This window comes from Ahaetulla prasina, chromosome 3, assembly GCF_028640845.1.
Source record: "Ahaetulla prasina isolate Xishuangbanna chromosome 3, ASM2864084v1, whole genome shotgun sequence".
NCBI classification, from domain to species: Eukaryota; Metazoa; Chordata; class Lepidosauria; order Squamata; family Colubridae; genus Ahaetulla; species Ahaetulla prasina.
The window spans coordinates 21,709,317-21,722,514 of record NC_080541.1 but is presented as its reverse complement, the minus strand read 5'-3'; the positions used below and the strand labels follow the sequence as shown (position 1 = coordinate 21,722,514).

Below are 13,198 nucleotides of genomic sequence, written 5' to 3'. Positions count from 1 at the left end.
GTGTGACTAAGTGTGGAGAGACTAGAGATTATAATTTAGGAATTATTTTAGATTATGATTGTTAGTTTTGATACCCTGCATTTTGTTCTGGGAAGTCGGGGTGGGGGTGGGGGTAAGGGGAGGGAATTGGGGGTTGAGGCTAGTGATGGAGTGATGGTTAATGTACAGGGATTATTGAAGATGTATAAATATAATTAATGTAGGGTCGGGTCTGCCCAGTTGCCATTTTAGAACGGTGGGGAGGAAAAAGAGAGTAGGAGGTAGGAAAGAGGAGAAGAGGAAGGAAGAGGGGTAGAAGAGGGAGAAGGAGTGGAGGGTGGAGGGAGGAGAGGAGGTAGATAAGAGAAGGAGAGGAAGGTTTGGAAAGTAAAAGAAGGTAGAAGAGGGAAGAGTGTTAAAAAGGGGGGTGGTGACTGGGCAGGCCCGACTAATTGTATATAACTGTACATTGGATGAATTATTTGATATGATTGTAAAAATAAAACTTTTTTATAAAAAAAATAATATATATATATGATGTTCCAAGTAGTTCAATTTTTTGCAGTTCCGCTGGTTTTATTGCAGGAAGCTACAATTTCTTGATGTATTTTGTAAAATTCTTGGACATGGTACCAAGTGCCCCAATGACAATGGGTATTATTATTATTATTATTATTATTATTATTATTATTATTATTATTATTATTATTATTATTATTATTATTATTATTATTACATTGATGGTGCCCTCAAGTACTAAGTCATAACTGTGATTTGGCTGGATTAACACATTGAATTAAATTATAAACCATATTTGGAAACTGACATCATAGTATGTTAAAAAATAAAAATTTCAACAATGCTAGATCAAGATCTATCACACAGAAACTGGGGTCCCACAAGTGGCAAGATACAACAAAATAATTACTGCTACATAAGATCTCATATTTGTCACAGACCATTATGACAAATTTTATCATCTCTGCCTGTCAACTTCAACCAATTTTCATATTCAGTAACCTTCCGTTGTATTAGTTAGCCTGAAATTTTGTCATAATATATCTAATTAAAAACTACAGATGTTATCTTTCAAACGTTTAAAAACACTCCAGTATTGTAGAAAGAGTTATTATTTCCTTTTTAAAAAAACCTTCTCTGGAATAAGAAGCTAAGTAGACCTGGTTCTAGTTAGTACTTGGGTCATAAGAACAACCAGAGAATTATGATATAGCTAATTAATTGAAATAAATCTCTCCCTCTCTCCCACTCCCTCCCTCCCTCCCTCTCTCTCTCTCTCTCTCAGAATAGAATACAGAATAACAGAGTTTGAAGGAACCTTGAAGGTCTTCTAGTCCAACCCCCTGCTTAAGCAGGAGACCCTATATATTTTAGATGAATGGTTGTCCAGTCCCTTCTTAAAAGCCTCCAATGCTGGAGCACCCACAACTTCTGAAAGCAAGTTGTTCCACTTGTTGATTGTTCTTAATGCAATTTCTCCTTAGTTCTAGGTTGTTTCCCTCTTTGTTCAGTTTCTATCCATTGCTTCCTACCTTGCCTTCTGATGGAATTAGGTTGACTCCCTCTTCTTTGTGGCAGCCCCTCAAATATTGAAACACTGCTATTATGTCACTCCTAGTTCTTTTCACTATACTACCCAATTCCTGAAACTTTTTCTTCATATGTTTTAACCTTCAGCCCCCCACCCCCCAATCATCTTTGTCACTCTTCTCTGCACTCTTTCCAGAATTTCAATATCTTTTTTATATTGTGGTGACCAAAACTGGAAGCAGTGTTCCATGTGTAGTCTTACCAAGGCATTACATAGTGTCACTTTTCATGATCTTGATCAGAGATGGGTTTCAGCAGGTTCTCTCCAGTTCTGGAGAACCGGTAGCAGAAATTTTGAGTAGTTCGGAGAACTGGTAGTAAAAAGTCTGACTGGTCCCGCTCCCATCTATTCTCTGCATCCCGAGTCCCAGCTGATCGGGAAGAAATGGGGATTTTGCAGTATCCTTCCCCTGGAGTGAGGTGGGAATGGAGATTTTACAGTATCCTTCCCCTGCCACGCCCACCAAGCCATGCCCACCAAGCCATGCCACACCCACAGAACCGGTAGTAAAAAAAATTGAAACCCACCACTGCTCTTGATTCTGTCTCTCTGTTAATGCAGCCTAGGACTGCATTAGCTTTTTTGGCTGCTGCCACACACTGCTGGCACATATTTAAGAGATTGTCCACTAGAACTGTGAGATCCCTCTCACAGTTAAGGCTGTTGAGCCAAATTTCATCTAGTCTGTACCTGTACATTTGTTTTTTCTTGCCGAAGTGTAACACCTTACTTTTTTTTTTCTACATTGAATTTCATTTTGTTAAATAGGGCCTAGTATTCAAATAATAAAGCTAAGGGCAATTACATCTGTACCGTTATCATCAAAATAACATGAATGACAGTTCAGTTCAAAGGAGACTTGACTTCTATCCTTTTGGGGCCTTGCCAGAAGAGGTTTTGGAAAATTGCATTCTATTAATTGAATTCTGAACTTTCGCAAAAGTTTTCCCTCTGATCTTCAAACGAAAGTCAATGTCACCGCTCCACCCTTGTGAAATAAATACAGATTGGATGGCAATGACCAACACAGCCCATATTCCTTCAAGTATCTTTTCTCTCTCTCTCTTTCTTTCAATCACAGCCTTGTGATTTTTTTAAAAATAAAAAACTAGTTTTTTCAACATTGATTATATGCTTCGGTTTTGGGTTTTTCACCCAGACCACAGAAGAATGCTTGAATTTACTAAAACAGATAAAGCGTTCTCTGGAATTGCAAACACATCCTGAAACCTAGTTTTTCTTTGATGACAGCTGCCAAGGGCTGGGCAAGTGCCAAGGCAAATCTGTAAATTCTGGCATTTGCTTTTCTACATTATGTAAGAACATTGTAATTGCCTCCAGGCAAAAATCCAGTTTGGCTCTCATTTGATTTCCGGCTGTAGCCAACAAATGGGAACTCACCAGCAGGACATAAACTTGATTATCCCCAAACCACTATTTTTTTTTGCCTAATATTCAGGGAGATAACTGTCCTGGCGATAGAGATTCAGTTCAGCTATCACAGCCAATAACTAATAAAGAATTAATCTGTTCTGATTTCTTCTCTTTTCAACGCTCTTAAAAGCAAACGAAGGCCACCAAATCAAGAAGGTGAGCTATTACATATGATGGGAAGAAGAAAAGTTTGTTATTCATTTAAGCCCTGATAGAGTTTTGAAAAAGCTTTTGAGTGGATAAAGCAATTTTTAAAAACAGGCCTTGTTTCTCAAGTTTCCAATCTTAAAGCACACACACACACAAACACACAAAGGGAAAAAAAGGGAAAAAATACTGTGGATGGAAACAAACAAATCTGAATCCTCAATACAGGAAATTTTTATACCATATGTATAAACTCTAATTAGACTGATCAGTTTGTCTATTTACCTCTCTAGTTTGAAGGAACAATTGCTGGACCACAGTTCTTTGGCTCATTCGTTAACCTTGCCCTAATCAATTTCACTGAGTCCATACTTATATTAGAGAAATGAGTGGTGCCGTGGCCTAGAGGTGGAGCTCTCGCCTCATAATCAGGAGGCTGTGAGTTTGATCCTAGGTAGAGGCAGATATTTCTCTTTCTGGGCACCATGAGAATATATCTACTCACTATAACTCTGCATTGGTGACACGAAGGGCATCCAGGCAGTAAACACTCAGCTCCATTCAGTTGCCCAGGCCCCATCCTGCAAAGGATTACAGGGTCATTAAAAGAAGATGATGAATACTTATATTAGAGAAATGTGATTCCCTCTATTTTGATAGTTATTTATTCAGTATAATATCTTGAAAAGAGCCTTGTACATAACAGCTGTACTTATGATCATAGCCAGCTATTGACCTGAGATACTGCAGAGAGCTAGATTGTAGAGCAGTTGGCCATCATGATCATGTTATGCTGCTATCTTCACTCATGGCAATAGACAGGTGTCTATTTGTGGCCACTTTGATGCAGAATAGTGAATAGTGTCAGGCCTGGAAGCCATACTGCTTTGGTGCCTTGGGGATCCAGGCCTGCCACAATCCTATCGTGGGAAGTTGGGAGGGGGGATTGCATGAGTGAAGTAGAATTAGCCATAACAAAACTTTGCAGAGAAGTTCAAGGCCATGGTGTCTGACAGAGAAGAACGTGGAGGTTGTCTTCTGTACGTGAAGGAACTGATTGGAGCAGTGGTGGACATGTGGGAGAAGTGGGCAAGGTCTTGGACTTTCTTTTGGGTGAGGAAAACCCGGAAGCTCTCAGATTCGGGTTTTCCACAGATGTGCCAATATGACATCTCTAATAAAAGTTAGTTTTGAGGAATTGCAAGCCTCAGAGTTTGATTTCGTTGGGGTGTTGCTTGGAACCCTGACACATTCATTTGTTGGGGACAGAACTTGTTATGGTGAGGGACCTTTTTCCTACAACCTGGAAAAATGGAAGCCTAATGCCTTGCTGTGCCGGACAAGTCCAGTCCTGAAGACAAGAGGAGCTGCCTGAGATTAAACATCCTGGGGAGATCAATCCTGAAGAAAGCAGGTCTAGATTAGAGATCTTACCAAAGGTGTCTCCTTCACCACCCTGCCTCTGCACCCTTTGACAGTCTGTGAAGCATATAGTATATATACCCATCAATCCATGAGAGAATCACCATCTCCCAGCTGAATGCAGGAGGTGGAGAGAAGAGACAGATTACTGGAAAGCATTATTGGGAGTAGTTCTCGCTTTGGAAATACACTATTGCTCCAAGGAGCCAATGATATTCAATCCAAGGAGCACCAGGACAGAACTTTATGGGATTAAAGACTTCGCCTAGTTTACTCAAATGCTAAGCTGTATTCATGATAGCCTGGCCTACATTCTTCTTGAAATGACATCACCTTTTTACTACCTGGATACATCAAGGTATTTTATGACTGTGTGAAATCTACAGCACCCAAGAATTAGCTACTAACTCAATTTAGTGCCCACCAATAGTAGCAGCTTTGTATTTAACCCAATAAAAATGCAAAGAATATAAGAATACTTTCTCCCTCTAAAACTTTGCTGCAAATATTGAGCCATGGAGTAAAATGTGTCCTGCTCTTATCAACTGTTCTAAGGGTTTCATGTGGGGTGTGTGGCCTATATTTGTCTACCTATATATGAGGGTAGGACACTTTTTAACATTTTATGTTAACTTACAGAAATTAGACTCGGTGGCTGAGCATGGGGCTATTGTATGTTTGTAGAGGGTGTCTGTTTAATCTCTATTGTCCCCACTTTGGTCATCAATCTGAAAGACCTTTGGCTGTCTTAAGTAAGAATCCTTACTTAAGACAGAATTCATTTCAACGCTACTTCTTTTCTATTGCATTCTGTATCAGTATGTGTCTGTATTAGCTTTTTAACCACTGAAGTCAGTGGTGGGACTCAGCCAGTTCGCACCTATTCGGGAGACTTTCTAAGACTGTTAACTTTCTAAGCAGTTCGGAGAACCGGTTGTTGGAAGAAATCTTATTTAGTTTTTTTCCACTTTAAAGGGCTAATCCTGTAAGGAAGGCAGGAAGGAAACATTCTGGTGATGTTTCTAGCCTAATCTTTATTGCCCTGTTTACAGAAACTGCCTCTCTGGTTAACCCTTATTACATTGTAACAGCCAAGGCAAAGCGTCCATCGACCTGAGTGACGTTGATTTGGCCACGCCCACACGATCACATGACCACCAAGCCACGCCTACCCAGCTGGTCATTAGGGCAGAGAACCGGTTGTTAAATTATTTGAATCCTACCACTGACTGAAGTCAAAGGTCTACTGTTGGAGGCGAGTCGCGGCTGACTGTTGGGGGCGAGTCACTGGCCCCTATGGAGAGGGTGCACAACTTAGGCGTTCTCCTGGATGGGCGGTTGTCTTTTGAAGAACATTTGACGACCGTCTCCAGGAGAGCTTTTTATCAGGTCCGCCTGATTCGCCAGTTGCGCCCCTTCCTTGACCGGGACGCCTTGTGCACAGTCACTCATGCTCTTGTTACCTCTCGCCTGGACTACTGCAATGCTCTCTACATGGGGCTCCCCTTGAAGAGCACCTGAAGGCTCCAGTTGGTTCAGAATGTAGCTGCGCGGGTGATAGAGGGAGCCACTCGTGGCTCCCATGTAACACCACTCCTGCGCAAGCTGCACTGGCTGCCTGTGGTCTTTCGGGTGCAATTCAAGGTGTTGGTTACCACCTTTAAAGCGCTCCATGGCTTAGGACCGGGTTACTTACGGGACCGCCTACTGCCACCGTTTGCCTCCCACCGACCCGTGCGCTCTCACAGAGAGGGACTCCTCAGGGTACCATCAGCCAAGCAATGTCGGCTGGCGGCCCCTAGAGGAAGGGCCTTCTCTGTGGGGGCTCCCACCCTCTGGAACGAACTTCCCCCAGGACTTCGTCAACTTCCTGACCTTCGAACCTTCCGCCGCGAGCTGAAGACGTTTTTATTTATTCGCGCAGGACTGGCATAGAATTTTTAGAAGTTTTTATTATTCGGTTTTAAATTTTCTAAATGCATTTTAAAAGCATTCGGGTTTTACTGTTTTAAATGCATTTTAAATTTGAGGCCATATTTAATAAGTTTTTTAATTATTGTTTTTATTCTGTATTTATTCATTGTGGTTTTATTTGGCTGTGAACCACCCTGAGTCCTTAGGGAGAAGGGCAGTATAAAAATTTAATAAATAAATAAATAAATAAATAAATAAATAAATAAATAAATAAATAAATAAATAAATAAATAAATAAATAAATAAATAAATAAATATTAAACAAAGACTGTATAGAGAAAGCTCGGATATTAAAATCTCTCTCTGATGGATTTTATTTATTTATTTGACCTGTAGCTTAACTTTCCTCAAGGATATCAAAGCAGCATACACAACACTTCTCTTTTTCCCCATGACAATAATCCTATCAAGTTGGCTAGCCTAAGAGATGGTGATTGGTTCAAGATCATCTAGTAAGTTTCCAGGGCTGAAGTACTTAAACCTGGACCTTCCCAGTCAAAATCCCCAATCATTACCCTGCAAATGTTTGGATTGCACTGCCTGGCATTGTTCATCCTAAAAAACTAAGCACGATCAACTCTCATTAGTATTTAGATAAGGAACCATTCAGAAGTACAAGTGCTTTAGGCTAGACTTGAAGTGTATGAAACATTGTAATCATAAATGTATCCGCACTGATACCAAGAAATTGACAGAGAAATTGAACAGATTAACAGAGTTGGAAGGGACCCTGTAGTCCAACCCCCCTACTCAAGCAGGAGACCCTACACCATTTCTACAGATGGCAGTCCAGTCTCTTCTTGAAAGCTTCCAGTGATGAAGCTCCTACAACTTCCTAAGGCAAGCTGTTCCATTGGTTTATTTTATTTATTTATTTATTTATTTATTTATTTTGTCACAACAGTATATATAAGCATAAGCATGAAAATAACTATATAATATATAAGCATATAAATGAGCATAAGTATGTAATAACTATATTAATTGGATATAATGAAAGGAATCAATAGGACAGGAACGGTAGGCACGTTTTGTGCTCTTATGCACGCCCCTTATAGACCTCTTAGGAATGGGGTGAGGTCAATAGTAGAGAGTTTTTGGTTAAAGCTTTGGGGATTTTGAGAAGAGACCACAGAGACAGGTAGTTCCAAGTATTAATAACTCTGTTACAGAAGTCATATTTTCTGCAATCAAGATTGAAACGGTTAACATTGAGTTTAAATCTATTGCTAGCTCTTGTATTGTTATGATTGAAGCTGAAGTAGTCTTCAACAGGAAGGACATTGCAATAGATGATTCTATAAGTAAAGCACAGGTCCTGTCGAAGGCGGCAGAGTTCTAAGTTTTCTAAATTCAAGATTTCAAGTCTGGTGGCATAAGGTATTTTGTTGTATTCAGAGGAGTGGAGAGCTCTTCTTGTAAAATATTTCTGGACACGTTCAATTGTATTGATGTCTAAAATGTGGTATGGGTTCTAGACAGGTGAGCTGTATTCAAGAATTGGTCTAGCAAATGTTTTATAAGCTCTGGTTAGCAGTGTAGTGTTTCTGGAGAAGAAGCTTCGTAAGATTAGGTTTACAACTCTTAAAGCCTTTTTTGCAATGTAGTTGCAGTAAGTAAGTAGACACTTAGATCATTGGATATGAAAACTCCAAGGTCTTTAACAGGGTGGGGGTCATCTGTAAGGTAATGTCCATCAAGCTCACTGTCAGAAAATGTCTCCTTATTTCTAGGTTGAATCTCTCCTAAATCAGTTTCCATCCATTATTCCTTGACTGGCCTTTGGGTGCCTTTGGAAATAGCTTGACCCCTTCCCCTCTGTGGCAGCCCCTCAAATATTGGAGACCAAATCACCCCTGGTCGTTCTCTTCACTAGACTGGCCATGCACAGTTCCTGTAACCATTCTTCCTATGTTTTAGTCTCCAGTCACTTAACATAACATAACATAACATCAGAGTTGGAAGGGACCTTGGAGGCCTTCTAGTCCAACCCCCTGCCCAGGCAGGAAACCCTATACCATCTCAGTCAGATGGTTATCCAACATTTTCTTAAAAATTTCCAGTGTTGGCGCATTCACAACTTCTGAAGGCAAGTCGTTCCACTTATTAATTGTTCTAACTGTCAGGAAATTTCTCCTTAGTTCTAAGTTGCTTCTTTCTTTGACCAGTTTCCACCCATTGCTTCTTGTTCTACCCTCAGGTGCTTTGGTGAACAGCCTGACTCCCTCTTCTTTGTGGCAGCCCCTAAGATATTGGAACACAGCTATCATGTCTCCCCTAGTCCTTCTTTTTGTTAAACTAGACATACCCAGTTCCTGCAACCGTTCTTCATATGTTTTATCCTCCAGTCCCCTAATCATCTTTGTTGCTCTTCTCTGCACTCTTTCTAGAGTCTCAACATCTTTTTTACATCGTGGCGACCAAAACTGGATGCAATATTCCAAGTGTGGCCTTACCAAGGCATTATAAAGTGGCACTAACACTTCACGTGATCTTGATTCTATCCCTCTGTTTATGCAGCCCAGAACTGTGTTGGCTTTTTTAACAGCTGCTGCACACTGCTGGCTCATATCTAAATGGTTATCCACTAGGACTCCAAGATCCCTCTCACAGGTACTACTATTGAGCAAGGTACCACATATATGGTACTGGTGCATTTTGTTTTTTTGGCCTAAATGTAGAACCTTACTTAATCAGCCTGGTTGCTCTTCTCTGCATTCTTTCTAGAATCTCAACATCTTTTTTATAGTGTGGAGACCAAAACTGGATGCAGTACTCTAGGTGCGGTCTTACGAAGGCTTTATTAGAGTGGAATTAGTACCTCACGTGATCTTGATTGAATCCCTCTGTTAATGCAATTTAGGACCGCATTGGCTTTTTTGGCCAATTCAATCCTAAATTGCATTAACAGAGGGATTTGTTTGATTTTTTTTTGAAGATCCAAACCAAGATGACTGTGAAGGTACCAACTTTGGCTCAACCCAAAGGAGAGTTTACCTGAAATAATGAGATAAAACATTAAGGCCATCTTCTTTTAAACTGGAGCAGAACCCCCATTAGATGTTAGAAGATCATCACTTCCTATTGCTCAGTATCTTCAGCAGGTGGCAGCACCTGGCTGACCTAATTAAAACCTGATGAGAAACCAAAGGGGATGGCAATGAAACCAAACTACAGAGAGCTGTTGCAACTGTTTTAAGATTGCCAGGGTGCTACGCAAAAATACACCGTACAGTGCAAAGTGCACCATACACTGTCCTCGACAGTTCATTTAGTGACCATTCAAAGTTACAACAGCACTGAAAAATGTGACTGATGACCGGTTTTTTTGCACACTTAAGACCACTGAAGCATCCCCATGGTCGTGCGATCAAAATTCAGATGCTAGGCAATTGGTTCACATTTATGACGGTCGCAGTCACGTCATGCTGTCATTTTTGGGACCTTCTGACAAGCAACGTGAACGGAGAAGCCAGATTCAATTAAAAACGTGTTCCTAACCGAACAACTGCAATGATTCGCTTAACAACTGTGGTGAGAAATGTCGTAAAATGGAGCAAAACTCACTTAACAAATGTTTCATTTAGCGACATAAAAGTTGGGCTCAATTGTGGTCGTAACTCGAGAACTACCTGTAGTAGTCAATCAAAGGAGCCTGTATTTCCTTGATTCAGCTGAAATTAAGTCTTTAAAAATTAAGCCCATAGATGCTTTAGACCAGGGGTCTCCAACCTTGGCAACTTTAAGACTTGTGGACTTCAACTCCCAGAATTCTGGGAGTTGAAGTCCACAAGTCTTAAAGTTGTCAAGGTTGGAGACCCCTGCTTTAGACCAGGGATGTTAACTCGTGGCCCATGGACCAGATGCGTCACATGCTGCCCACGCCCACTTCCAGTTTAGCGAACGGGAAAAACTCACAATACATCACATGACAACGTGATGCTGCGAGTTTGACTATCCTTGAACCCCATGGAACGTAGACCTGTTTTAACCTGGGCTGGAATATTCCCATCGTATTTAATGCTTATGTTTGGTGCATAGCAATTTTATATTCCTTGATCAGTTAGCAGAATGGACTATTTGAGAAACATTTTTCAAACCTGTATGGTGTTAATAAGGATTTGAGCTCTGGTGGCGCAGTGGTTAGAATGCAGTACTGCAGGCTACTTCTGCTGACTGCTTGTAATTTGGCAGTTCAATCCTCACCAGCTCAAGGTTGACTTAGCCTTCCATCCTTCCAAGGTCGGTAAAATGAGGACCCAGATAGTTGGGGACAATAGGCTGATTCTGTAAACCTCTTAGAAGGGCTGTGAAGCAGTGTATAAGTCTAACTACTATCGCTATTTCAACACATATGGTCTAGTTCAGTGGTTCCCAACCTTTTCTTGTTTGAGGCACAACCTTTTCTTGTTTGAGGCACCCTTGGAAAGCCTTTCAAAAGTTCCCGGCACCCTTATAAGGAAATAGATATTTAAAATCTCCGTAGCTCAAAAGTTCCCGGCACCCTCAAAAGATCTCACGGCACCCCTTAGTGCCGCGGCACACTGGTTGGGAACCACTGGTCTAGTTGGACCTTTCTTTTCTCTATATCTCGTACTTATGTTTAGTGGGGCAGGGAGTAACACAAAACAACTGCAAAGTTTTTCTTTATAACCAGTGGGGAAATGAGGCTTGAGCAAGACATTTCTTATCAGATGGAATTCCATTTAAAAACCAAAACCTAATCTATATAAAAATCACAGCTCAAGGACTTTTATTGTCTGAAAAGCTTCCGACTCGGTGAAAGATATTATTAATTCACCGGTTATACACATGAAACAAAGTTGGCAGGAAATAAAGGCAGCATCCAGTTATTTTATCAAACAGCCTTTGCCTTCTTTTCCCAAAATGAAATATATTGAATATATAGCTTCAAAATAACATCAGGGCATTACCTTTCCTTGCTATGGGCTGATTCTGTGATAAATTACATTTATAGATATTGATTCTCCCAGGGTGGGATATAAATTCAGTAGATGATCCCCATTGTAATTCCATAATAGAGCAGCTCAAGAAGTTGAAGAATAGGCAGCACTTAATGGTGCATATAATCGTTTACTGGTTCTAAAGTATCTATGGAACTTTTCTATTCTCTTCAATGTCACTGGGAGCTCTGTATACACAGCTAGATATGAAAATGTCCAAAGATTTGTAGTTATTTACTAGGAGGAAGCAGTAGAAGGAGAAAGATCCAATTTCTGGATCCAGAGGTGCTTGGCATCTCTTAATATCATGACAGGTCTCTGTTTTTAAGACTCTGGAGAATATTTCCCCAACACAGTAGATAATGCTGGGAAAGATAGCTCAATGATCTGACTCTGTAACCAGCAGCCTCTTACATCCATACAGACCCATTTAAAATTAAGCACACCTATGCGCTATCCCTTTCGGACCTCAGGGACCACTCCATTCATAATTTTAAATTCCACGGACCACTAATATGATTTTTTAAAAAAGATAAATGGTGTTGGTACAATTTTAAAAAATGCAAATAATTTTTCTGCGGACCACTAACATTTTCTTGTGGACCACCAGTTGGAGACCACTGCTCTAGCCAGTTCCATCCCATAGATTTTTGCTTGCTGTCCTGTAGTTTACAACCACAAAGACAATCATGGTCTATCAGCCAGTTAATGACATTTGCAATGGTTTTAGTCCTATCATGTAAAGATAGTGAGTTTCAAAATATACTCCTTCTTCCAAAAACAAAGAAGTCAGGGAAACATTTCCTTTACCTCTAGAAACAAAAGAGAGCTTCCCCCAAATTTGACAACACTGTCAAATAATTTACTAAGACTGTATTACTATTATTCTTCTCTTCCTTACTAGTATCCATCTCTTCCCATTTACTACTATAACCATGTTGCTTGTATCTTTCAATTCATATTGTTATTTCCTAGTATTATTTGATAGCTTATTAATAACCTTGACTATCACCAAGTGTTGTATCTTTTCATTCTTGATGAATGTATTTTATTCTCCTTATGTACACTGAGAGCATATACACCAAAGACAAATTCCTTGTGTGTCCAATCACACTTGGCCAGTAAAGAATTCTATTCTATTCTATTTGCTCCAATAGACCAAAGTCCTACTAAAGACTTAAGAGGCAAACACAGCTTTAAAGAAACAGAGAGAAATAACCTCATTACTTTGTTTGTACTTTCCAAAGCAACCGTCAGCCTTGAGGCAAAGACTTACCAGCAGCGTGCAGCATAGAAATTTGGTCATTGCACCGGCGGCGTTACAACTCTGGAAAGCTGGAAAGGCAATCAGGGTAGCCGGGGAAGTAGCAGCTTACAAACAGGACCTCGGCACATTTAAGCCTCGTTTATATATATTTCTGTGGCCCCGTGCAGCAGGAAAACGTGGCTCAGCTTAAAATCGTCCCTCCCTCCCTATGATCAATTTCTTTCAGGTTTTTTTTTTAAAGGAACCTGTTGATGATTTCATGCAACTTCTTAACCACAGGTTCTGGGAGGGCAGAGAGGGAGGAGGAGGAGGAGGAGGAGGAGGATTCAGGCAGAAGGATGGGTTAACTAATTACTGTCTGCCAGCCACCACCTCCGTTGTGAAACTGCCTCTCCCCCACCC

The 13,198-nt window shown here is 40.5% G+C and overlaps 1 protein-coding gene across 1 annotated transcript in view; it reads right to left on the bottom strand.

The window, feature by feature from the left end:
- The window catches only part of TNFRSF11B (TNF receptor superfamily member 11b), a 32,564-nt gene extending 19,577 nt beyond the window's left edge, over positions 1-12,987 (bottom strand). Inside the window, exon 1 of the mRNA XM_058178544.1 lies at positions 12,806-12,987. Within this exon, the coding sequence (XP_058034527.1) occupies positions 12,806-12,835 (30 nt within the window). The 5' untranslated portion in view covers positions 12,836-12,987. The remainder of the gene's footprint in view (positions 1-12,805) is intronic.
- Positions 12,988-13,198: the final 211 nt, after the last annotated feature.